This window comes from Eretmochelys imbricata, chromosome 2 (genome assembly GCF_965152235.1).
Source record: "Eretmochelys imbricata isolate rEreImb1 chromosome 2, rEreImb1.hap1, whole genome shotgun sequence".
NCBI classification, from domain to species: Eukaryota; Metazoa; Chordata; order Testudines; family Cheloniidae; genus Eretmochelys; species Eretmochelys imbricata.
Genome location: NC_135573.1, coordinates 68,332,085 through 68,359,893, shown reverse-complemented (window position 1 = coordinate 68,359,893; position 27,809 = coordinate 68,332,085). Strand labels below are relative to the sequence as shown.

At 45.4% G+C, this 27,809-nt stretch overlaps 1 protein-coding gene across 2 annotated transcripts in view; it reads right to left on the bottom strand.

The window, feature by feature from the left end:
* Positions 1-35: 35 nt before the first annotated feature.
* Positions 36-27,809, bottom strand: part of LOC144261105 (DGAT1/2-independent enzyme synthesizing storage lipids-like) — a 42,764-nt gene continuing 14,990 nt past the window's right edge. For both annotated transcript variants that reach the window (XM_077810264.1, XM_077810262.1), the window contains 5 exons: positions 22,536-22,700; positions 16,637-16,830; positions 15,262-15,322; positions 5,451-5,590; positions 36-2,668 (listed from right to left, as the gene is read on the bottom strand). In XM_077810264.1, the coding sequence (XP_077666390.1) occupies positions 2,564-2,668; positions 5,451-5,590; positions 15,262-15,322; positions 16,637-16,830; positions 22,536-22,700 (665 nt within the window). In that variant the 3' untranslated portion in view covers positions 36-2,563. The remainder of the gene's footprint in view (positions 2,669-5,450; positions 5,591-15,261; positions 15,323-16,636; positions 16,831-22,535; positions 22,701-27,809) is intronic.

The window sequence follows — 27,809 nt, the reverse complement described above, 5'->3', positions numbered from 1 at the left end:
TATACAGTGAGCATAAAGTAATTTCAAGAGTATACTCCAGCTGTAATTTCAGTTTTATTTGTCTGTAGGGTATGTTTATACAGTACATATCACAAATAGAGAATTAAATATGAAAAGCCTAAATAAACAAAAAGTTTATTTAATATCTAAAAAGTACTGATACTGCATTTGATTTGACACTCAGGTTTGAATACTTCTTAAATTAAAGGGACAAAGGCAGGTCAAATTTGGCCCCATGTGAAGTAAAAGCAAGTTTTTCAAAATCTAAGACCAAGATAATAGGTCTCTCTCTCTCTCCCCCCCTCTCTCATTTAATTCCCATGAAAAAAAATTATTAAGTGTTCCCCGATACTGTGTGCAATCCCAACAGTGCAACACTGCCCTAGTGCATTCTGAAAGGTAACTACGAATTAGCTAGTCTGTGTTCATTGTCTACCTTGAGAAAAATGCAAAAATAAAATATCTAACTTACACAAAAATAAGTTTTAGTAAAAATTCTCAGCTTTAATGGTCTAATGCATTAAACAGAACAAGACATTAAATTTATTCTTAGATCATGATAGTGTCCCCTTAAGTTTTCAAGGAGATCACAGATCAACAGATTTTGGAAAGGGCATTTGTTTTCACATGACATGATTTTTTTCAAGCTTAAACATTTTAACTAAACATGTTAAATCAAACAGAACACTACAGTGTACACAGAGATGAATTGTTTATGCAGATCTTATAATGTACAGATGATGTTTGTTTCCCCCATACAATGACACTACACTTAATATAAAACCCTGATACTGCAAACATATGCACATAAGTCCCATTTAAATCAATGTGACTAAGTTGTGTGTAAAGTAAGGCATGTGCATATAAGTGTTTGCAGGAATTAACCAAACTGTTACAGTTAAGTGAAAGGGATTTGCTCTTCACCTCTTTAAAAGTGTTTTGTTTTTAAAGAGGCCTACCAGGAGATGATGGCCTCCTACAACTAAAGAACACTTCCAGACATTGATCTTATAGTCACTTACAGTTTGAGTACTTATCTACAGGAAATATTTAAGATATTTTGCTATTCAGACAATTCATGCATTAGTCAGTGATTCAGTTCAGATAAAAATTCAGTTTATTGTCAATGAACAAAACTAGCCCAATCCAGCAACTCCTTCTTCAGGCAAATCCCCTCACTCATTTCAATGAGGGTATTAGCTGAGTTGCATAATTGGGGGCGAGTCAATTTGTAATTCTGATGTGTAAAAAAAAAAAAAAAAATGTATATAGTTTTCTACAAAAATAGTTTAGTGAGATATATATATACAAAAATTATAAAGGCTGTTTATACTGTTGAATATGGAGAAACTCTGAAAACAGAACATTACAAGTTGCATTCTATTTTGTAATATAATTAAAAATTTTGACTGTTGCAGTTTTGAATATTACTCAATCCTTCTTTCTAAAAGATTAGGCATTCAGTTCACTGTGCCAAAACAAGATCTGGTTTTCAGTTCACAGATTTATAGGCCTACAGTCTTTAGTCAGGGACAAAAAAAGCCATGTGGTTTTACCCTGAAAAATTACTTCATAAAAAATATCATTATGGGATTCTATATGTATTGTGTCTTACTGGTTTCTGTAAGAAGTTTGCTCAGTTTCTTGGGGGTTCTTTCTTTCTTTCTCTCTCTCTCTTCTAATAAAGCTCCAGCCCCACAAACTCTTTCTGGGCTCCAACAATAAAGCTGGATACCTTCCAGCTGAAGCATTACCACCAGGGCTACAGGTTCTGCATGTAAAGAAAGCTAAGTGACTAGTTACACCTGTCTATGGCTTTGAACGTAGCCAGGATGGGCAAGGAATGGAGTCCCTAGCCTCTGTTTGTCAGAGGATGGAGATGGATGGCAGGAGAGAGATCACTAGATCATTACCTGTTAGGTTCACTCCCTCTGGGGCATCTGGTATTGGCCACTGTTGGTAGACAGGATCCTGGGCTGGATGGACCTTTGGTCTGACCCAGTATAGCCATTCTTATGTAATTTAAATTTGTACAGGTGTAGCCAAGGACATAATCTAAAGAAAATGGGTTTTCATAGGTGTAGTTCAGGGCTTTATTTGGCTGGAAGAACCTCTATTACTGGTAATGGTATTTAGATAGAAAGAATCTAGCTTGCATGTCAGAATCCGCCATGAGTTTGCAGGCTTGGCAGTTAGACAAAACATTTTTTTTACCTGCAAATTTGAGATGGAAATTATCAAAAGACTATGAATATGGAAGCCTCCAACGTCATTTTTACGAAGTTATTTTTCAGTATAGGATTGCACTTGAAAGCTAATTACTTTAGTGAAATTTTTACGTGAGTAAGATTGCAAGTTTGGGCTCAAGTTTGATATTGATCACTGGGGGAAGAAAAAAAAATCATTGCTCACAGCTCTTGTTAAACTATACCGAAAACATCTGCATTAAAAAAGAAATATCATTAAGACAATGCATTTAATAATTAATTTTGAGGATAATAATATGTTACAAACAGTTTTGAAAATATTACAAGTAAATGTGTAGTTTGTTATACACCATACACTAGTCTTCTTTCTGCTGTGTCTCAAATCGTTCCATTAAAGCCCTAAATACGTTTCCTGGTATTTTCTGATGTCTGTCTATTAAAGACTGGATTGCAGCCTTTGCCTGTTAAGAGAAAAAGAAATTGCAAGGAAATTAACTGTTCTTTTTATATTACACTAGTTGGAATACAGTAATTCCTAGAATAAATTTTCATCCTACTAAAGATTCCAGAATCCAGGGCGCAATACCTACTTTTAAATTAAAACCAGGGGAAACGTGCGTGGGATCTTTTACAAAGAAACCACTTACAATTTATTCCTTTACAGATGCCAATGATCCTTAATGTATCTACCTTTGATAAGTAAATATACGAAGTATAAATGGCAAAGCACCACTGAAAAGTACATGCTCACTCACCTAACTGTCTAAACATGTAAAGTTTCCATAAAAATATAAAGAAATTAAGCTAATGATGTCTCATAGCTATCATAATGGGAAAGTACACCTATAGTACATTGTTTATCTGAAGATTTCAGGCGATATCCGAACCCTTTTGATTAACTGGTCAAGTTGTCATGGGAGACAGTCAAACAGGTTTTGAAGGCTCCATTTAGGATTGGAGGAAATATGGGCAGGCACTAAGTAAAAAGATATCAAAGTCTGACGTACAACTCCCTTAAATGACAAATAGCAAGCCTCCCTTTCCAAATCCCACTAGCTTTTCAGCTTTACAGGACTAGTGCTTTAGGCAAACCATAGGGGGAAAAATATCTGAGCTTTAGTTAGATGGGATTCAAGTAACACAGTCAAACATTTATCAGCTATGTCATCTTTCAATAAATATGTTCAAGGAGAGCAAACCAGCTAATGAGACCAACCAATTTGATACTGACACAGTCAAAAACTTTCATGAGATAGTGAATGATCTCCTTTCAGAATGCTTATTTTATAAGTACATATTTGAAGAACTTCTGATTATTGACCTAAAGTCGCTATTGCCTGCACCATTCATACCTGCCAGTCCACCAAAGATCTGAGGGCCTCCTGTACTCTGCACTCACAAAAGCTAGTCATAATTATGTGAACATAAAACAGTAATAGACCATAAAACAGAAAAAGATGACTGAACTAGTCATCTATGAACATACTAAATTTGAAGAGCTTGTGCATGTTGTGTGGTTGTAGGTCAGACACTTAAGATGACAAAGAACTAGAATGTGTAGCTGGAGGCGAAGAGATCACTTCGCTTTAATGTGATTTTACTCCCTGTTAACATCCATAATTCTCAGTAGCAGATCTGGTGCGTTTAACGTTTTTTAGCTGCTTTCTTTTACATAAGCCAAGAAATAGAGGGACCTCTCCTTTGGGACAAATGTAATGACATTCATGAACAGGTAACTACAGCTATTTTCATCAGACTAGAATTCACACTGGAACTTAAGAAAAGCTGTCATTCTGATCCAAATAAACACCACACACTGTTTCAAGGGGCCTAGAACCTATTTCTGTGCCAGAACTTCCTTACATCCATTTCATATATTATAGCTATCAGCATAGGACAGAGGCGGTACCAAGAATCAAACAATGAAGAAATCTATCATGAATTCTGACAACATAAGACAGGGATGTAACAACTATAGATGTGTGTTAGAGGGCCTCGCTGCACTATGTAACACTTAATTACCATACTCTATGATAAAAATCACTAACTTGAAAACAAGTACTTCCAGTACCTATATATACAGTAAAAGCTGTTTTATCCAGCACTTCACCAACCAGAAAGCTCTATAAACCAGAATTTCTGATCTTCATTGAAAGTCCGGTTTATACTCCAGTTGGCACAGGGCCAGCAGTCTCTTGGGGCATGGGAGGGATGTGAAGCGCAGGCTCTGGAAGGGAGTTTGGGTGTGGGAGGGGGCTCAAGGCACAGGGTTGGGGCACAGGAGGAGGCTCAGGGTGCTGGATCAAGGGGGCGCCCACCTAGGCAGAGGCGCGGCAGGTGGCTCTGCGCGCTGGCTCCGCAGCTCCCATTGGCTGAAAACTGCAGCCAATGGGAACTTCCGGGGACGCGCCTGTGGGTGGAGGCAGCACACAGAGCCACCTGCCGTGACTCCACCTAGGAGCAGCTGGGACAGGTCGTCGCTTACAGGGAGCCACCCGAACTGAGTGCCCCCAGGATCCAGCACCCCACACTCCCTCCCACCCCACCACACCCAAATTCCCTCCCAGAGCCCACGCCCCGCACCCCCACCCTCTCCCCAATACCCCACCCAAACTCCCTCCCTCTTAGTTAACCGGCATTTTTCATTTACCCAACACCCCCCCACCCCAATTCCCCCAACATGTTGGATAAAACAGCTTTTATTGTAATAAGCTTCCAGGATTGTCACTCTCTCCTTATGTCGCTCTGAAGCCTAGAGTTTCTGCTGAGTCAGTGTGAAGGGATAGAAACAGCTACAAGCATGGTGGATGGATCTCTTTGTTTAGAATATCACCAGTTTCAATCCTCACTGGGATTTGTGGTCCGTTACTGTCCAATTTTTAAGTTCTCAGCCATTTTGAATTTATGAATTACACCCATGTGATAGCCTTGCCAAGAATCCTCTGCCGCTGTGATATCACCACCCTTACTCTACAGGTAATTTGCATACAATAATTTCATAGGCTGTCTGAGGGATACTGCATAGATGGTGGATCTCTTGGCCCAACAACCACAGTTCACTAGGTCCAATCATCACTGTGATTCACAATCTCTTACTGTCAAATTTGTGAGTTCTCATCTATTTTTTATTTATTTATTTTTTTAAACACTCGTGGCTTCATGACAGCAAGGACTTTCAGCTACTAGTATTTTAAATCTTAACGGTTTCAATATTGCAAGTAGAAAATAAACCCCAAACCTTACCTTTCCAGACAGTTCTGCAGCATTTATATTTGGATCATATGGAATAGGATCTCCAATGTATGTACGAAATTTGACTGGAAAATCTCCATATAGAGGAACGAGTGGCAATCGAAGACGTTCATATATCAACCTAAATAATCCTGTGTTTTAGTTTAAAAAAAATATTAATTTGTATTTTGGGAGGCAGTAGATAAATTAACTTGTAAAGTACAAGACAGTTACCTTTTCCATAACTGGTGTTCTTCGAGATGTGTTGCTCATGTCCGTTCCACAACAGGTGTGCGCGCTCGCCAAATGCACCGGTGCCGGAAGTTTTCCCCCTCACAGTAGCCGTAGGGGGGAGCACCCCCCGCAACCCCTGGCACAGTATAAGGGGGGCTGCGCTCCCCACACCCTCAGTTCCTTCTTGCCAGACCATTCTGACAGACGGGAAGGAGGGTGGGATGTGGAATAGACATGAGCAACACATCTCAAAGAACTCCAGTTACGAAAAAGATAACTGTCTTTTCTTCTTTGAGTGATTGCTTATGTGTATTCCACAATAGGTGATTCCAAGCTATATCTGTTGGAGGTGGGTAGGAGTTCACAAGTTCTCAGGACAGGGTACCACCCTGCCGAACCCGACATCATCCCTGGCCTGGGAGACAATCACATAGTGCAAGGTGACCGTGTGAACCGAAGACCAAGTGGCGGCCCTACAAATGTCCTGGATGGGGATGTGGGCCACGAAGGCAGCCGATGAGGCCTATGCCCTCACAATGGGAGGCAGAGGAACCCCCACCAGCTCATAACAGGAACGGATGCACGAAGTGATCCGCTTTAGAAAGCCGCTGAGTGGAAATCGGCTGAGCCTTCACATGCTCAGCCGAGGTGACGAACAGTTGCAAAGACTTTCTGAACGGCTTGGTCTGCTTGAGGTAGAAAGTCAGAGCTTGCCTCATGTCGAGCATGTGGAGACTGCGTTCCTCACTAGTTGCGTGAGGCTTGGGGCAGAGGACTCACAGAAAAATGTCCTGACCCATGTGATAGGCGGAGACCACCTTCGGAGGAACGCGGGGTGTGGGTGGAGCTGGACCTTGTCCTTATGAAAAGCCGTATATGGCGCTTCAGAGGTTAGGGACCTGAGCTCAGAGACCTGCCTTTCCAACGTGAAAGCTACCAGGAAGGCCACCTTCCACGAGAGGTGAGACCAGGAACATGTGGCCAGTGGTTCAAACGGAGCCCCCATGAGGTTTAGGTCCCACTGTGGAACCAGGGCCTTGGAATATGGGTAGACATGGTCCAAACCCTTAAGGAACCGGCCGGTCATAGCATGGGAAAACACTGTGTGTCCTTGCACTGGGGGATGAAAGGCTGATATGGTCGCCAAGTGTACCCTGACTGACGAGGGCGCCAGTCCCTGAGCCCTCAGGTGCAGGAGGTTATGAAGGATAAGCTGGATCGGGGCGGCCATCGGGGAAACACCCTGGCCTGCCGCCCACCTCAAAAACCGAGCCTACTTCGCCACATAGAAGTGGCAAGTGGAGGGCCGTCTACTTTCAAGGAGGACGCGCTGAACCTGTTCCGAGAATGTCCTTTCCTAGCCACTGAGCAGCCACGCCATAAGATGAAGCGTTGCTAGGTTGGGATGGAAGAGACGGCCCTGGTCCTGAGAGAGCAGGTCTGGGTGGAGCAGCAACTGCCATGGCAGAGCTACCACCAGCCTCGAGAGGGTCCTGTACCAGTGCTGCCTGGGCCATGCCGGGGCAATGAGGACGACCCTGGATTTGTCTTTCTTTATTTTCTCCAGGGCCCTGCTGATCAGAGGGAATGGGGGAAAGGCGTAGAGGAGCTGGCCTGACCAGGTGGAAGGCTTTTAGGTAGATGTCATGGGCTATACAGACGTCCCACAGACTGGGGCAGAGGATCGGGCCCCGCCTTGCCCGTTGATATAGAACAGGGGTCGGCAACCTTTCAGAAATGGTGTGCCGAGTCTCCATTTATTCTCTTTAATTTAAGGTTTTGTGTGCCAGTAATACATTTTAACTTTTATTAGAAGGTCTCTCACTATAAGTCTATATATTATATAACTAAATTATTGTCGTATGTAAAGTAAACAAGGTTTTCAAAATGTTTAAGAAGCTTCATTTAAAATTAAATTAAAATGCTGATTTTATGCCGCCGGCCCGCTCAGCCCGCTGCCAAACTGGGGTTCCGTTCACCTAGGCCGAGACCCCGGCTGCCAAGGGGCTGGCAGCCAAAACCCCAGACCAGCAGCGGGCTGAGCAGGGTCGTCGGTTAGGACCCCAGACCAGCAGTGGGCTGAGCGGCTCAGCCCACTGCCGGTGTGGGGTTCCGTCCACCAGCTCCTGCTAGCCCGCTGCTGGATCCCAGGGATCCCAGCCCTGCCCACATAGAGTGGGTACCTATCTTCTCCCTGGTTCTAGGGCATTCTCTTCCTCTCTCTCTGCACTGAGCTGAGGGTGGGAGTGCACAGAGCACAGGGTTGGGGGTGAAGGAGCAGGCTGGGAGGTTGGGGTGCAGGGTCTGGCCAGGAGCTAGAATGAGGGAAGGGGCTCAGGGTTGGGACAGGAGGTTTGGGTGTGAAGTGGTTACCAGGGCAGCTCCCATTTGGTGCGAGGGGTACAGATGGGAATGTGGGGGTGGTGCAGGAGCTCCTGTTTGATGCTCGGGCTGGGGGTGGAAATGTGGGGGGTGCAAGAGGCAGGGCATGGGGTCGGGGGGGCTGGGTATGTGGGGGGAGTGCTGGACTCAGGGGTGGGGTCATGGGGAGGTGCAGGGGTCAGGGCAGGAGGCTGGGGTGTGTGAGGGGGATGCAGGGGTCAAGGCAGAGGGCTAGGGTCGTGGGGGTGCTCCCAGCCCCCTGCCCAGAGCGGCTCACGGCAGGGGGCTGGAAAGGATATGCCCCGATTCCACCCCCTTTCCCCAAGGCCCCGTCCCCACCTCCTCCCCGAAGCAGCAAGCGCGCTGCAGCTCCGCTTCTCCCCCTCCCTCGCAAGGGCCATCAGCTAACCGGTGGCAGGGAGAGAGAGGAGGAGGGGCAGGACCCCAGCATGCTGGGGGAAGAGGCGGGGGAAGGGGGACCTTGCCTGCTCTGCAGCAGCAGCCAGCAGGACCAAGCTTCTTCACCCTGCCCCCACAGGGGCGGGGACGGGGGGTGGCGGAGAAGATCGGGCCAGGGAGGGCAGGATTTTTAATGGCACGCTGCTGCCTGCCGGGGTCCCGGCCTGGGTTCGGCAGCAGGCTGAGCGGGGCCGGTGGCTGGCACCTGGCAGGCAGCAGCGTGCCATTAAAAATCGGCAAGCATGCTATAGGTTGCCGACCCCGATATAGAACATCAAGGCCGTGTTGTCTGTGAGGACCCTGACTACCTTGCCCTCCAGGTGCGAGGGAAGGCCATACAACACCAGTTGCACCGCCCTGAGTTCCTTGACGTTTATATGAAGGGGTAGGTCTTGTAGAGACCACAGGCCTTGGGTCTGAAAGTTCCCCACATGGGCCCCCCAACCCAGGTCTGACACGTCAGACACCAGCTCCAACAACGGGGCCCTGTCCCTGAATGGGACCCCTTGGAGCATGTTGTTTGGGGCGGACCATCACTGCAGGGAGGTGATCACCGAGTTCAGCACGGTGAGGACTTTGTCCATTCTGTCCATGGCTGGGAGAACTGCGAGGCCAGCCAGAGCTGGAGGGGCCTCATTCTCAGTCTGGCGTGACGGACCACATCTGTGCACACAGACATGTGACCCAGCAGTTGCAGGCAAGCCCTGGCTGTCGTCACCGGGAACCTTGTGACCGAGTCAATGAGCCCTTTCAGGGTCTCGAACCTGTCTGGTGGGAGAGAGGCCCTGGCCGACGTTGCATCCAGTAGCGACCTGAAACCCTATGCGTTGGACCGGGACTAATGTGGACTTGGCGTTGTTTATCAAACAGGCCCAGGGCAGTATATGTGGACAGGAGGAAAGCCACATGATCCCTCACCTGCAACTGGGAGGTGCCTTTGACTAGCCAGTCGTCCAGATATGGGAATATTTGGACCCCCTGGCATCTGAGGTAGGCCGCTACCACCGCCATACACTTTTTAAAGACCCTGGGGACAGCGGACAGACCAAACGGTAGGACCGTGAATTGGTAGTGACTCTATCCCACCACGAACGGAGGAAGCGTCTGTGCCCCTCGAATACATGGATGTGGAAGTACACGTCTTGTAGATTGAGAGCAGCGTACCCGTCCCCGGCATCCAGGGAGGGGATAATGGAGGCCAGGAAAACCATGCGGAACTTGAGTTTCACCATATAGTGGTTCAAGCCTTGCAGGACCATGATGGGCCTGAGCCCCCTTTGGCCTTCGGGATAAGGAAATACCGGGAGTAATACCCCTTGCCCAGGAACTCCTTGGGCACCGCCTCTATAGCTTTTAGGTCCAGGAGCCACCCCACCTCCTGGTCAAGCAGAGCCTCGTGAGAGGGGTCCCCCAAGAGGAACGGGGGCAGAGGGCAGTTGGGCAGGGAGGAGGTAAACTGAAGGGTGTAACCTCAGGAGATGGTGTTGAGGACCTATCAGTCCGAGATGAGCCGCGACCATTCCAGGAGGAAAGCACACAACCGATTGGAGAAAGGGAGCTTTATTGGGGGTAGGTCCATGCTGAGAACTGGCGGGGTACCCCCGAGCGTCCCGTCAAAAACACCTTTTGCCCACCTGCTTGACCTTAGAAGACCCAGGGCCAGGATTGCCGTTGCAGGTGCTTTCTACAGTCCCGCTGCTTTTCGTGGGCGGCCTCATACTTCAGGAGGGCGGCCTGGGCGGGAGCCTGCTGCAGCTTCGGTTTTGCCGGAGGAGGGACATAGATGCCCAAGGTCTGGAGGGTTATCGGGAGTCTTTCATGCCATGCTGCCTTGTGTCTGTTTCCTCAGCAAACAGAGCCTTCCTGTCGAAAGGGAGATCCTGCCTTGACAACTGCGCTTCGCTGGAGAGCCCAGAGAGCAGAAGCCATGATGCCCGTCTCATGGACACCACTGAGGCCATGGACCATGCAGCCATGTCCGCTGCATCCGAAACAGCCTGCAGGGATGCCCTTGTGGCTGCCGCCCCTTCCTCCACGAGCGCCTTAAACTCGTTCTTATCGCGCTCCTGGAGGGAGCCCTCAAACTTGGGGAGGGATTCCCAGAGGTTAAACTCATAGCGATCCAGGACAGCCTGATGGTTTGCTACTCGTAGCTGAAAGCTTGACAATAAATAAACTTTGCTCCCAAAAGTATCCAGCCTCCAACAGTCTTTGTTCTTGGGGATCAGAGCTGGTTGCCCCTGCTGCTCCCTGTGGTTGACTGACTCAACCACCAAGGAGTTGGGCGTCGGGTGGGTATACGAATACTCGTGTCCCTTCGTGGGTACAAAGTACTTGCGCGCCGCCTTTTTACAGATGGGAACCAATGAGGCTGGAGTTTGCCACAGGGCATTTGAAATTCTTGCCACCCCTTCATGGAGTGGCAAGGCCACCCTGCCCAGTGCTGAAGAGGACAGCCCATTGAACAGGGGGAGTCTAAGGGCTCTTCCATCTTCTCAGCCTGGAGGCGGAGGCTCGCTGCCACCCTTTTTAGGAGGTCTTGGTGAGTCTGGTAGTCCTCCTGTGGGATGGAGGAGGGCAGGGCTGCAATCAGCTCCTCCGGACGAGGCGAGGCCGGTGCAGTGCTTTGGGTGTCGTCCGGCACCAGAGGATCCAACATCTGGTCAGACTCCGGGCACGGTACCGAAGACACAGGTCCCACCGACCTTTTTTCTGGCGGTCTAAAAGATGGACGCTGACGGTGCTTCCGAGGCCCCCTGCCACCAAGCGAGCCCCCACCAGGGGCTGCGCCGGAGGCCACGGTGCCCACTGGTACCACTGGGCCGGCCACGACACTTGGTGCACTTGCACTTGCTGAGGCACTGGCGGGGCCAGCTATTCGGGCTGGCTAGCTTGGCCTGTAGACGGGCGGCTGTGAGGGGAGGCTGGGTTGGCGTATGATCCGCTACTGCCTCTGGACCAGTGCCGGGATCTACGTCAGCCACGGGACCGTGATCTTGAAGCAGAGGAGTGGCACCGATGGTAGTAGCTGCTCCGTGAACGGCCTCAACGGGTGGACCTGCGTCGGAGAGACGCCGGCTATCGACACCTGGGGCTACGGTTCCTTGGCGGAGACATGGAACGGGAGTCTGAGCAGGAACGGCGTCGATGATCGTGCCGCGACCGACTGCAGTATCTCCTGCGAGACAAGGACCGTTGGCGGCGTCTGCCATGGTCCCGTTGATATTTGCTTTGTGAATATGAGCAGTGCTGGGAGTCCCGGTCGGACAGCACTCATCTGGACAGTCTGGGCAGTGAGTGGTGTCGGGAACGTTCCCTTGACTGAGACTGGTACCGGGCCGGTGGCGACTGCAGTGATCCCAGCAGCGGCTTGCCTCTGGAATGTCAGGCTGACATCGGCGGAGCTCCAGGCACCGGCATGGACATGACATCCCTGGCTGCCTAGAGGGCTTCGGGCGTAGATGGCATCTGGACATCAGGAGAGGCCTGCTCCGGCAGGGCTACTCCGCTCAACGTGAGTCAGAGGCCTAGGGCCCGATGGGCATAGAGGACTATCCGACATGGGCCTACCCTCTGTCCCAGACTTCCCTTGGTGCCACTGCGAAGAGGGAGTCTTTCCAGTCCTCTTGGTGTGCCCCATGGTTGGGGAGTGGTGCCGACTGGATGATGGTACCAGAAGGTCTCCACGTACTGACACCGCTGTGCCAGGTACCAGTTCGGAGTGGCGTGCTGGGGTCGGGGCCAGCATCAACTCCATCAGGATGGCCCGGAGCCTAATGTCCCTTTCTTTTTTTAGTCCGGGGCTTGAAAGACTTGCAGATCTTGCACCTTTCGCTGATATGGGTTTCTCCCAAGCAGCGCAGACAATCCGTGTGTGGATCGCTCCTTGGCACAGAGCGCCTACAAGAGCTGCACGACTTAAAGCCTGGGGCACGGTGCATGCCCTGGCCCAGGCTCAAATGACTAACTAAACTAACTGAATTAGCTAACTGACTACAGGTACTACTGAACAAATGAGTTCGGGGGACACGCTGCAGCAAAGCTGGAGCTGAGCAGTTCCGACGCACCTTCACTGGCGGCAAGAAGGAACTGAGGGTGGGGGGAGCGCAGCCGCCCTTATACCTCGCCAGGCAGGCGCCGCTCCAGGGGTCACGGGGAGAGGGGGGGCTCCCTCCTACGGGTACTGCTAGGGGAAAAACTTCCAGCACCGGTGCACGTGGCGCACACCTATTGTGGAATACACATGAGCAATCACTCGAAGAAAAACCCAGGCCTCTGATCTCAGGTTCCCAAATGAACAATAGTATCTTTGAAGTGCTATTCTACCCTTGATCTTCACTTTGTAAAAATGGAAGAGTCACAGCCAAAACAAGAATAATCTCAACCCTCTGCTATGATGCCTGGAAGGGAGTTTTTTACAGTTCTCTTCTGCCAACAGCAGAAGGTAATCCAGTGACTGCCACTGTAAGGACAAGGAGAGCTACTTTAGATGGGAGTTCAGATTAGTAGATAGCCTCCTCAAAATCCTGTGGAGGTGGGGTATGACTGGAGGGAAGAAAGGGTGCAGACAGGACAGCAATCCCTCCCCTGAAATATCTAACAGGAGAAAAGGAAACAGGCACCCCTAGGAGACCCTCCTCAATCGATTCGTATCAGGGGGGATGTAAAATATTTATTTTTAAAAATCTTCAAAACAACTCCCTACCAAACTAAAATGCACACGTGCACACACACACCCCTACCTCTTCCCCCTGGCCCCCAAAATAGGAGAAGGAGAGAATGAACCACACATGATAGATGTTAATCACATTGCATAACACACTACTGAAAGATAATAGGGTAATAAGGGCAATATAAGAACCTATAGAAGACTAAAATTTAGAATAGAACTAGCTACCTGAATTTCAGGTATTTAGGGTCTGAAAGGAAGGGAAAGGAATCCCTCAATCGGAAGAGGCCTGGGTGAGAGAGCAGAGTTGCACACACAAAAAACCTACTGCTCTGGTCCCCACCATGTGGAAGATCAAAGAGCCATCCTGCACTAGTGAGAGTGTATATGGCATATTATATTTTGATTTTTAGGAGACAAGATCAGATGCAGTAGACAGCATTAAGTGACCTCCATCATATGCTTATTTATTTTACTTTTTTTTTTTTAAAAGCACTTATCTCAAGGGCACCAGAGTGGGGTCGTCTCAAAGCTGTGACAGTACTAGACCTGTGACCTTAGACTAGAACTTAGTTTAACACAGTGTAAAGGGATAAGAAAATCATCAGTGACTGGATTATTAAGTTTTGTGTACAGAGCATTAAGACCTAAGAAAGTCCAAATGTAATGAAAGCAACGACTGGTAGACATAAAAGGACAAAATACAGCAATAATAAGTTAACTAAATTTCTCTAAGATATCTACTAATCCTACTGCAAATAGCAGGAAAGACATTAGATCGAAACCACCCCATTTCTTCCTAGAATAGAAACAAACTCCCAAGGCACTACAGATTATAGCACTTCCAGGGATGGAGCTTTTTGCAAAAGCCAAGTTTGGGCCTGTATCTTTAGAATTACAGAGGGTAGCACCATGGCTTAGCTAGCGCGTTTCTAGTGAAAAGGAGCTCCTGGGTTTCATTCCCAGTGATGCCTTCCGGAGCTGGCCTCTCTCCTATGCTGGTAGCCTGGCCTAAGGCAGTGGATAGAGGCTCCAGTCTTTTTGGGGAGGTGGGTTTGAATCCCACCTCTACCATATGCCATTTTTACAGGAGGAGGTCAGACTAGATGATTATAATGGTCCCTTCTGGCCTATGAATCTTGAATACTGCATCAGTTAATGGTTGTATGTCTATTTTATAGTGCATGGAGAACATGTGGCTACCTTGCATTTCTCCATTTGATGCCCATGCTCTCTCTGCCCAGAATTCTGCTTTCAGTCATGATCAGGGACAATGTCAGGAGGAAATATTGCTTTTTGCCTGTAGTACTGTGAAGCAGGAGAAGGAGCAGCTGTGGTTGAGGCCGAAGGAACTACACAGACAAATATGGAGGAGCCTGGAGGAGAGGTGTGTCTAATGCAACCTGCACTAGTAGCTCAGCAGGGATCCTGTCATCTAGCTGTCCTAGGAGGAGACTGTTCAGACTCCGTGTGTGTTTTGGAATAACTGAAGGGGGAGGGGTAAGTGGAAAGAGAGAGGCAGAACGCATATGTATTTTCACACACGTTTTCTGCCTGATTAGAAACTAGATATGGATTAAAATTAAGTTGAACTGTTTAGATTTTTTTCTCCACCTCTAAATAAATGTAGGCAGCATTAAAAACTTTTTTTTGCAAATGTTCTAGAGGAAAAGGAGGTCTGGTGACAACCATTAGAGCTGGTCTACCTCCCAGCAGAGAACAGAAAACTCACAGTAGGCATAGCAGACATGTTAATGCAGGAGAAATGTATTATTCTAAAAACTCGTTCTTCTACATGCAAATTCAGCAGCAGGTTCCTTTATCAACACCTGTCACTATGCAAAGAATAATGTAGATCATCTGATCCACCACCAATATTAAGATTTGACAATACAATTCCACCTCAGTTTATACCACTAAAGCATAGTGACTTCTCTCCCCCCCCACCCCCCCCCCCCGAGAAATAAGACCATATGACATATCTAAACACAGATTTTAAAAAGAGTATTTCTACTGAGGTAAGGAGATTGAACATATACAGGAAATTAAAAATAGAAAAATAGATATTTTATATCTTACTTATTCCTCCTAATGTCCTAATTCCTTCCCGAACATTTTGTGTGAACATAGGAATGATGGGCTATGAGAAAAAAGAAAGGTAAGAATTTAATGTAAATATGTGGAAGGCTGTTTTACATAGTGTTTATTTGAAAACAAATGTGCAACTTGTTTGATAAATACATTTGGCAGACAGCTGATTTTTCAGTGAGCAACACAATGTTCTACCTGTTATTTTACCATAGTACTGAAAGGTCCAAATTGGAAGATACCACCTGCTAATGTAGAGTTAGTCGGTCAATCTTCTTAAAATCACATATTGCTTTAGAACCCCTGCAGCACTTAGAAAGGGATACTGCAAGCATTTGCACATGTGTGAGTTTACTCATTTGAGTAGCCTTCTGGACTTAAATTAGCAATTACACATGTGCAATATTTGCAGATTTGATTAATATATGTGTAGGCATTGTTACTGTCTCAGACCTAAATGAAATTGGGTAGAGCATCATGACTAGGGATATAAGGAATCATTTGCTGGGGCAAACTATGGGGAGTTATTTTTCAGAGTAGCAGCCGTGTTATGTTAACATTTAACATTTTTTGCTATCCATACATTGTTAATGATGCTGTAGAAACTGATATAAGGCTGTCAAATGACAAAAGCTTTTGGACACCTTTATTGTTACAGGTTATTTAATCTCAAATTGGTCTCTCTTATCATATACCCACATCATAAATACACACACACACACCCCATTAGCTAGCATTTGTAGCCACATGTGACTACTATACCCCTCATCATTACACCAGCATTAGTTACATGAGCATATTTCTCACATGTGAGACAAACTATTTTGTCTCACATTTCCTAAGAATTTAGATAAACATCTGTAACATCTTGTAGAACAGTTTAGTACTGTATGGAAGATGGAAGTCATTTAGTTAAGTCACACTAATAATTTTGAGCCACAGAAGCACTCAGATTTTGGTTACTGGACTCTGACACTTAGCAATTAAACAAATGCTAGGATGATATCACCAATAGTTTTTTAGCATTTTAAGGAAAGATACTCCAATCCTACATACACTATCGAACTATTAAAATTTTGTGACATCAGCGTGTGGAAAATGAAAGTCAGCTGAATTTCAATATCAGACAAAAAAGAAATTAAAAAAGTATACAACTAAGCATGCATTAAGTATTTCTTTGAGAAACAGGAGAGGAGATAGAATCATATAATTTAGTTCCTAACTTTTGTAAGAGCATATTTATGATATGTCTATAACTTATAAACATTTGCTTTACAGTGCTGAGAAAAACAGCTTTAGCCCCAGAGAAAGACCTAAAAATCTAACCTTCTTTGCTTCTGTTCTGTGATCCTCCACACACACTCACCACTTTTGCATCAATGGCCACCTGAGCAAAGCCCGTACGATTACCCCATACAAGAACATAGGTTTCATCACTAAAGAGTGCTTCTCTAACTCCACCTGGCGAGATAGCCACCAAACGGCCATTCTTCAGAGCTTTAACACATTCTTCCTTTGGTCCATGCATAACACCAAACACATCAAGTAAAAGTTTAAAACCTGCAAGATGTAAAAAATAAGTTATCAAACACAGAACATTTAAGATGTGTTACATAGCTATTGATTTCACACATTCTCAAAACAAAATATATTGGTCAAGATTTTCAAAACAGTAGTGATTTTGGGTACCCAATTTGAGATACCTCTAAAGGAGTCTGGTTTTCAGAAGGTATAGAGCACCCATTTTCTGAAAGTCAGCCCCTTTAGAAGCATTCCAAATGGGGCACCCCCCCCAAAAAATCACCAGTAGGTTTTGAAAATCCTGGCCAATAAAATCTAAACTTTAAAGGATTGTTTTTAATGGCTCTGTACATCACACCTAATCAAATTAGGTGCTACTCGTAATCAGTAGTAACAACTTCAATCATAACAAACAAACAAAAATACACAATGATGCCTTTGACCAGGTTAATCAAGTATGATGAAGAGATGATTTAACAGCAGCATCACCTCCTTACCAAGCCATACTTTCCAAACGTGGCTTGAGTCTGACCAAATCCACCAGCGCAATGGATGGGAATTGTTTAAAGCTCTATCCCTTCAATGGTCAAAGAGCATGTTGATGTGGATGAAGAAACTAAAAAAGACCCTCAACATTTTCAGTAACAGTAACTAAAATACTGACTAAATTTTTACTGTGAAAGAAAAATATGGTGAGCCTAATTTTGTTCACGTTAGATTCAATTTGGTATCAGACATGTTTTATAAATTAAAATTATGCCAGCCTTTCCTGTCTTGCATCATCCTTGAATTTCAAATGATTTAAGTCCGATTCCGATCTAACCAGAAAGGCACACAACACCACATGATACAAGTCAAACTTTACCACTCCCACCCCACCCTTGCAATGTAACCTTAACTCCACCCCTTCTGGAGTGGACAGTAGCCTCTGGGAAACATCTAGTAAGGGAGTGCAACGGTTAACAACCTACCAAAGGAAAGTGGTGGATTCTCCATCTCTTGAAGTCTTCAAATCAAGACAAGATGCCTTTCTGGAAGTTATTAGCTTCAACACAGGAGTAACTGGATGAAGTTCTATTGCCTGTGATGTACTGGAGGACAAACTAGATGATCTAATAATCCTTTCTAGCCCTAAATCGTCAATCTATAACAAACAGACTGAGGAAGGACTAATGGAATACACCATTTTTGTGCTGCATTCCACAAATCGATTTACAGCATTTATTGCATTCACTGTGTTAGGTGTAGCTGTGCTGAATGGTGGAGAGATTAGCTAGAGCAGCTTGGCACTGTGATAGGACAAGTGGTGCATGCATACCTTAAGTGTCCAAGTCTGCATCATTTCAGCACAGAATTCCATAGGTTGCGTCAGCAGAAGTGCGCAGGCATGTTCTTGCTGTGTGGATTGCCCGGTGATCTATGTGACAGCAGTCTATGGGGCTTAGTGAGGGACAAGGCAATGCCTCAGAAGGAATCCTCAAGGTAAGGAATCCTAAGAGTGCTTAAATTTAGCAAGTCTAAAATGGTTTGTGTGAAACAGACTCGATGTTTAAGTGTAGATAGTTCCTGTTAGCTATGCCAGACCTAAACACGAGTTTTGTCTTAGCAAAAAGAACTGTTGGATTTTGTTCTACAATGCTCATGTGCTCTGTTCCCAAAATGTTCTCTGTAAGTGACAGAATGCTAGTATAAAGAAAAGGAGGACTTGTGGCACCTTAGAGACTAACACATTTATTTGAGCATAAGCTTTCGTGAGCTACACAAAAAAGCTTAGCATAAAGCTTATGCTCAAATACATATGTTAGTTGCTAAGGTGCCACAAGTCCTCCTTTTCTTTTTGCGGATACAGACTAACACGGCGGCTCCTCTGAAACCTGTCAGAATGCTAGTATGTGTGTTATTGGCATGCTTGGCAGAGGGCAGAGTTAAGGTTGTCTTGCAGGAGTTGGGGGCACGTACCTTAACTTTGTATTTCCTGGTTTTCAGAAGTTTACGTTGAGCCACTCTCCACATTCTGAAAGGGCACAAGGCACCAGCAGGCAACCTTAACTCTGTGTTAATGAAGTTCTGGGGCATTTATATAATAGACTTCCTCATGTAGGCAGGATTGTATTTCCAGTTTTTTATACTTGGAAGGAATATGCCTTAAAGGAGGAGAAGGCTGAAAGCTAAACATTCCGACAGACCAATGGAACAATTTACATTTTAGTTTAGAATTACAAAAGTTGGTTTAATTTAATTATTCATTTTTCAAATTGACAAGAACCTTTCAGTACTTTTATCTAGGGGTCAAATAGGGAAGGACAGGGGAGATGAAGTAGTGGTATTCTTCCAAGCTCTGCTCACAAAATAAGCTTCACCCATGTGAGTTGCCAAAATGAATTGCCAGTCACAGGAGATCATACAGACGTTCAAAACATGATCATATGTGTTCTTTGGGCTCCTTGAGCTTAGCTCCCCTTGGTGGGGCTTGAATATGTCCACGGGCTCTGCTATGTACCTTGGGCTTAGCTCTTTTAAGGGGGATGGAGGGGAAGGGGGGAGTTGGGAGTGGTAGAATTCACCAAAATGCGACATCGCTCACAGAAAACTGTGCAGATCTGTGATCCCCTCTTTTCTTACACGAGAATGAATTAACAATGACTACATTTAAATGATCAGCACTAGGCATCATAGTTAGCCTCCTCACTGATATGAATGAGGCACCTCTCAGAGCTATTATTCCAGCCTCTTTGCAGATTTACATACCTCTCTCTTCACTGATTACACTCAACTCATATTTTTGGGGGTTTCCCCCACCCAAGCATAACAACTAGCAACTTGCTGTATTTTCAAATGAAAGCTGAGACCATGTCCACATGAGGAGCGTTTACTGGTACGGGAATGCCAGCATACTATGCTGACAGCACTGCTGTGGGCACAGCTGTATTAGCAAAGCTGTGTTTTATACTTGCACAGTCATTTCACGGGATGGGGGAGGGGCAGTACAGGGTGGTTTAAGGTATAGCACTAAGAACGCAGCTTACTCTTTTTAACTGACATAGCAAGACACTCCTGGTGCAGACCTGACCTAAGCAAACTGAGTGAAGAGAAACACTGTTTTTAGGCCATCTGATTTTATTTTTTAAATTCATTTTTTTAAAAAGTAAAACAAAGGAACAATAGGAGTGCAGGGATTAAGAATTTTATTTTAAAATTAAAGTTTTGGAGAAGAACACAGAAGTTAATTATATCTTCTAGAACAGGGGTGGACAAACTTTTCGGCTCGAGGGCCACATCGGGGTGCGAAACTGTGTGGAGGGCCGTGTAGGGAAGGCTGTGCCTCCCCAAACAGCCTGGCCCTCACCCCTGCCCCCATTCACCCCCCCCACTTCCGGCTCCCTGACTGTCCCCCTCAGAACCATCCAACCCCCCTGCTCCTTGTCCCCTGATTGCCCTCTCCTGGGACCCCCTGCCCCAAACTGCCCCCCCCCCCGAGATCCCACCCCCCATACAACCCCCCCCTCTCCCTGTCCCCTGACTGCCCCAACCCCTATCCACACCCCACCCCCTGACAGGCCCCCCCCAGGACTCCCACACCCTATCCAACCCCTCGTTCCCTGACCGCCCCAGAACCTCCGCCTCATCCAACTGCCCCCTTGCTTCCTGTCCCCTGTCTGCCCCCCCGGTACCCCCTACCCAAGCCCCCCACCGCCGCGCATGCGCTGCCCCCTTACCATGCCGCTCAGAGTGCCAGGAGCTTGCAGCCCCACTGCCTGCGCGGCGGCATAGCTACAGGGGAGAGGGAACAGCAGGGGAGGGGCCGAGGGCGAAACTCCCAGGCCAGGAGCTCAGGGTCCGGGCAGGACGGTCCTGCGGGCCGGATGTGGTCCCCGGGCCGTAGTTTGCCCATCTCTGTTCTAGAAGCTAAAAAATAGAATATATTTCTAACTGATACAATTTAACATGCACAATCAGCTGCTTTTTCAGAGCACATTTTGCAAAGTTGCTGTAATTAGTGTTGAGGTTAGCCAGGGCAATATTATGGCTGGCCATGTGGAATATTTGTCTAATTTTTTTTAAGAAAATTTTTCCTTCAGCCCCAGGCTTCATCCTAATTTTGAAGTTTAAATTTGGGCAATGGATTTTCCTGGGTTTGATGAAAAAAATAAAACTGATTCTCTCCCGCTTCCCATGTAATAATCTCAAGCATAGTTTAACTTTGAAAGTTCAAACTTTTTACATAGTTAGCCTTTGCTAAGGAGCACTGCGTTCTGAGTTCATAAAAAGGACTCTTTCAAAATGCAGTTTGAAGCAGTGAAAAAATAATTTAAGTCCACAAACATGCAGATTCTCAGCAGGAATTCAATGAGACTATGCTAATTTATACTAGCGGAGGATCTGGCCCATAATATATGTGTATGTGCAGCACAAACGAACACCAAATTGCCCATTTTCCCACAACTGTTAAGAGGCACATGTCAACCAAAATGGACTCCACTCAGTTGCCTAAGACTTACAATTGTTTTTCTTAAATCTTAAAATTACATGCAAAGAACTTATGTTTATGAAAAATTAATGTACAAGTAAAATGAGGGGAAATGGAAGAGGCAAGGTTCCTACGGTACCATGAACTCAGCTATACTGCACATGTTGTTTTGTATTTATTTTTATAAATGTGTAGTTTAATGTATTATTGTGTGTTAAATCCAATCCGTACAATATACAGGATAGGCAGGGTGGCTGACTTAAGGTTGTTTTATCTTAACTGAACAACTCTAACACTGCATGGCAGTTCTTTCCATTTAAGAACCAAAAACCTAAGTTCTTCAGAAGAGAACACTGCCTCATCTATTTAAATATGTACAAATATTTTGAAATCTATGCACCTTAAAATATGCTGAACTTTTTATTCAAACATTTATTCAATAGGACATCTCTGAAAGAAAAGATGGGAGGAAGGAAGAAGGGACATCTTATAGAAAATTACACCATTTATTCAAGGACAAGACAAAAGATGGCATCTGGTGGAATTTGTTCCTCATCAGCATTTAGGTAAATTTTAGGTTACTTAAATATAAAAAGTTAGTTTAATGAATTAGCACAAGCTTCCATATTTACCCTCTTTAACTTTTTCTATACCAGTGCTCAGGAGGACCTTAACATTTAGAGTTCATATATATATTTATCTAAACCAATGGATCCCTACCTCGATCACCTCTAAGTACTTCTGTCAAAGAGGCTCAATCCTACTTGTAGTTGTATTCTTGGGTTGAGGCCCAGTTACATTACGCATTCTTTTCAGGGAGAGGATATTAAAGACATTTTTATTGCCTCTGGCAACTTCAGGGGCATCCCCCCAACTATGGAATGTCACTTCATACCCTTCCGCCCCAGTCAGTCACCCAAATCACTGACTGCATTATTAAATGGAAGGAGGCAAGGAAGCTGCTGCTGTGGTTAATCAAGACTGCTACTTCGTGCCGTGATCTCCTCTGCTTTGCTTTCAGACTCGATGTGACAGATGAGGTAGGAATGGTCACCAAACAATCTATCCAATCCATACAATGGTATTTATAAACTGGGACAATGATGGCCTTGGACTACTACAGACCAAAGGAAGTCCTGTCCAACATAGGACTACTGGCAGATACGGTCTGAATACTTGTGCTAATTAATGTGTGTCAGTAATATTATGGTATTATATCACTAAAAAAAGTGTGTCTCCAACTAAAAGCTCACTATTTGCAATGAAAGACTCTTACCTGGTAATTTAAAGACGAAGTGATCAGCTACCGTATAGCACATTCTGTTCTTCAGTATAAGGAGTTTAGCCAAGAAGTAGAAATAGTCTATAGGAGTTGCGCCATGATAAAAAACAACAAGCCCAGGTCCTTCTGGTATTTTTTCCAGACCATGAACCTCATAACCTGTTAGAAGTACAAGGTACAATGGTGTCAATGTTTTATACCACTCAAACTCCAATATAACAACCACCTTGAGAAAAGTTAACATGTTATAGAGAACGATGAACACAAGAGCTGCTGCCATTCAATACTTGGTGACTTCAAAGACGACAAAATCTGATTTCACAGCAATTAACTATTTATTCTGAAAGAGTGAGAAGAATTTCACTAAACACAAAAAGAAAAGGAGGACTTGTGGCACCTTAGAGACTAACGAATTTATTTGAGCATAAGCTTTCGTCAGCTACAGCTCACTTCATCGGATACAGACTCACACGGCTGCTACTCTGAAAACTAAAAACAAAGTTTACAGTAATACAAAAGCTACCTTACTATCTTGAACTATTGTATCATTTTAACGTATGTTTTACCCAAAGAAATCTATGATATTGCTCAAGTCTTACGGCTCATTCATATCACCTATGTAATTGTGATTATTTAAAAAGTACTTAAAACAAGGAACAGATGGGGTGGGGAGGATTGGTAGGTAAACCACAGTTTGAAGCAGTGACAAATCAGTGATCAAGAACTACCACCTTATGTAAATGGGGACAGGAAAAAGTTTTGACTTGACAATGTCCCCTTCAGTTTTTTCATTTACAGGCATTCTATTAAAAAGCAAAAACAAAATCTCTTCCTAGGAAAAACGTATCTGCAGAACTAATGAGATGGTGGTGGCAGAGGAAAGTACTAAAAACAATTTTGGGACTTGTGCGGAAGTTTGAAACATGTTTATTTAAATGCTTTGTTGAAATATGTTTTACACACACACACTCTCTCTCTCTCTCACTCTTGCCTTTCTTTTATTGGGTAGCCATTTCTAATGGTATTTTTCTTCCCATCCATGTTAAATGTGTAAAATGCTCAGCTGTAGTTTAGTTACATGCTTTCCTTTTATTTTTCTTCTGCATTTTTTTTCTTTTCCATGCCTCCCACTCTCTTTGATTATACTCTTGCCTCATCTCTTGATTAGCTTTTCCTTTCAAAATTTGAGGAGCTTTAACATCACATGTAAAGAAAGGATGATCTGGTTTCCTGGCATGCTGATCTTGTCTATTTGATTAAATGCTCTCAAAGCTAGAAAGAGGAAATGAAGTCACTTATCAAAGACTATAGTCCTCTAACTCCTTTATTCTACATACAAGTTTTAACTGTAAAAAAGAGAAATCCCTTCTGCTGCCAGTCCCAATCCTAAAACCCATACAAACACTAAGACAATAATGTTCACAGAATTAGGCTATCGTCATGCACAAATAACTTTATTACTTTCATGATATTATAAGACCTCTCAGATGAACAGAGAAACACTGGGAAATTGTGCATCTTACTTAAGTGGAAAGAAGATTCTTTGTACAGTTGCATTTTGAAATAACTAAAGGTATGCACAGGGGAGAGAGGTGTCGGAAAGACCAGGGAGGATGAGTTTACAGTAACTTCAGACCGTAGACCTGGAGAGAGTTTTAGCTGTGCACACAGAACTGTCAAACCTTAGATATGGTATGAGGAAGGAAGAGCAAGCGTCTCGGAGAATGATCATTTTCTTTACAAAAAAAAGCAATTACGTATACATGCACATCCTTTTTCTGCTCTTTGATAGAGCTGATCGTTTTGGTCCAATATGCTTTAATAGATTTAAAGTTGCATTTTTGGCTCTGTAAGCTTTTCGATGCAGGCTTTGCACTATCTAGTTATCAATGCCTTAGAAACTCACTTCCCTTTGACTGAATGGCAGAGAACATGTGCAGATGATTTTCAGGAAGGATTCTGTTCTTTATGTAAATTGCTCTTCAAACATCCTTTTTTGCTTTGGCTGGATCTAGACAGGGTGGTTATGAAAAAGGCTCAGAAATAGGTGATTTTCTTATGTATAAAGAGCAGATAATTTCTTAAAATTTCTTTATATTTATAGGAGTAGTAGTAAAGGGGCCATGGATTGAGACCATAGTTTTGACATTCTCCTAGCAGAATTGATAGCTGTCAAAAATACTTCTTTAATGGAAAAAACAAGGTGACCTATGACTTCTTAACGGCTCCAAGCTCAAGTTAAGGTAACGGGTGGGAAAAGTGAATTAGACTGAAGTTAAGTGCTGATTTTAAGAATCTCTTAACATGAGGCTTAGAAGAGACATGACATGTTCTGTCTGAAAAAATTGTACTAACAAATCCTGAGTGGTTAACTTTCAGGGAAATGGCAGTTAGCCTCAATGATAATACAAAAGGGAAGGAATTGAAAGCAGCATTTTAGTTTGATCCAATATGCTTATTTGATCATCAGTGCTAGGATTTTATACGTCATGTACTCCTGAGGGCTTTCTGTGCCAAAATATTAATAATTCTGTGCACAGTATTTTAAAATTCTGAAAGTTTCATTTGTCAATAAATAAATGCAGAGGCTCCAGCATGGCATTGGGGTGCACAGGCCACTGGCTGCACAAAGGTGGGAGATCATCGTGCAGCCCCCCACCCTCCGCCCCCGCAACATGGACTCAGCGGTGAGGTTGCACCTGACCCTGATGCAGCACAAGGCCTGGGGCTGAAACACTCTGACATGCCAAACCCACAAAAAAAACAACAGAAATTGGGCTTGTTTTTAGCTTAATTCGCTTGTGGGCTAGTTTTTGGCTTGCAGCTTGTTGCTTCTTTTTAATCGGCTTCTGGCAAACAGGGTCGGGGGGGGAGGAAGAGAATCGGGGTGCACAACGGGCCCCCCCACAGTCCCAGACTGCACGATGGGGTATCTAGTCACATAGGGTGTTGGGGTTCTTACGGACTGGCTTGGCCTTGTTTTGAAATGGGATTACCTTGATTTTTGGCTTACTGTGAAAGTCGGGGTGCTTATTTACCATGTGAAAGTTGACAACTGTGCCTGCGACCCTGCCCCTCTGCACCAGGTGCGGGGCAGGCAGGCTCAACCAGACAGGATTCAAGCATGGAGGGGATCCAGGTGTGGGGTGAGGGGATTCTGTGTGGACAATCTGGGTGCAGGCAGCTCAGTGGTGGGAGGGAGGGGGGGTTATGTGTGGGGGGGATATGGATGCACAGAGGCTCATTGAGGCGTTCCAGGTGCAGGGACAATGGGACTCTGCAGGGGCATCCAGGTGAGGGTGGTTGGGGCTCAGCGAGGACAGGGGGTCTGGATGCAGCTAGCTGGGGAACAGTGGCATAGGGGTCTGGATGTGGGGGCTCAGGATGGTGCAGAGGGTGGGACATCAGGGTGGGGGTTTCAGTGCAGGAAGCTCAGTGGGGGTGGAGGGATAGGGGTCCAGAGGCAGGGGTCTCGGTGCAGGGTGGCTCCAGATGCAGGGGTTGAGATTCAGTGAGGTGGGGTTCAGGTCTGGAGGGCTAGGGGGTTTCTGGATGTACCAGGTAAGGTTTGGCAGGGGTTTCTGGATATGGGAGGTCCAGATGCATACAGGTTCAGTGGATGAGGGAGCAACTCCCCATACAGTGACAGCTCCCCACCATAGCTGAGGAGTGACGGGGGCAGGAAGCAAGGAAGGATGCTGAACTTCCTGCAGCTGGGGGAGGTTTATGAGGGCGGATCTGACAGCCCCAGCCACTCCTTACAGGGGAAGAGGAAGTCCCATCCTCTGCTGCCTCCAGTCCAGCCAGGTCTAGCAGCTGATCTGGCTCAGGGTAAGAGCCATTGGCTGGGGTGTCCCCAGCCCCGCAGTGATTTACTTCTCCAGCGCCTGCTCCAGGTGCCTGAAACGATGTACCTGCGCTGCTAGGGAGTAGTGCATGACTTTTGCTTCCCCGCAGAAAAATGACTTTCTGACAGGGAAGCAAAGAAAACTGCACATGCGTAGTGGCGCAGAATTCCACCAGGAGTAATCACGGAATAAACTCAACCAAACAAACAGATTTTCAAGTATGCTAAATACCCCACCTCCCACTGAAATCAAATGGGAAAGAGGACTGATGAGAATCATTTGAGAGATTCTCTGCCTTCCACCAACCATACATCCAAACTGCTGGGGAAAGAAGTGGTTACTCACCTTGTGTAGTTACTGTGGTTCTCTGAGAGGTGTCCCCCTATGGATGCTCCACTGTAGGTGCATCCATGTCCCCGTGCCTCCGATGAGAGATTTTAGGTACGGCGTCCATTCAGCCCACACATACACTCTCCCTGTCTCAAGGCTATCTAGCACTGCGCAGGGAAACATCCCTCATTTCCTTCTCTACTGCAGAACCCATTATTAAGAACTCTGAAATAGAGGCGAGGAAGATAGGTCATGGAGCATCCATGGGGACACACATCTCAAAGAACCACAATTAGTGTACAAAGTGAATAACTGCTTCTTCTTCGAGTCGTGTCCCTGTGGGTGCTCCACTGTAGGGAACTCTACAGCAGTACCCCTGATGGAGGGGTGGGACTTCGGAGTAGAGTCTAATATTGATGATAATACAGTGGAGCCAAACATGGCATCTTGACGCTGAATCATGCGTGATTGCATAGTGTTCCACAAAAGTATGAGCAGATGCCCAAGTTGCTGCTCTGCATATTTCTGTAATGTGAATGTCTTTGTTGAAGTCTACGGAAGTGGAAACTGATCTGGTGGAATGAGTTCGAACTCTAGACGGAGCTTGAAGATTGCAGGTATGATAGCAATAGTTAATGCAGTTCAATATCCATCTACAGAATCTTTGTTTTGAGATGGGGGATCCTTTGCGATCGAAAGAAATAGTTTAGGAGATTTTCTGAAGTCCTTTGTTCTATCCAAATAGAACGCCAAAGTTCTCCTGACATCGAGTGTATGTAATATTGATTCTCTATTGTCAAGGTGTGGCTTTGGGAAGAAAGTTGGGAAGTAAATAAATTGATCCATATGGAAGGCATGGGATACTTTCAGGAGGAACTTTTTAGGGATAAGGTCTCAGTGTGACCTTATCCCTAAAAAAATTGTGAAGACTGGGTATACCATTAGATCCCCCCCATTTCTCCAATTCTCTGAGCTTGAGGTGATGGCTACTAGGAATGATGTTTTCATAGATGCATAAGTGAGCATGTGGCTATGGGCTCAAAAGGGGTCACTGTTAGGCTCTTGAGAACCAGGTTAAGGTCCCATGTTG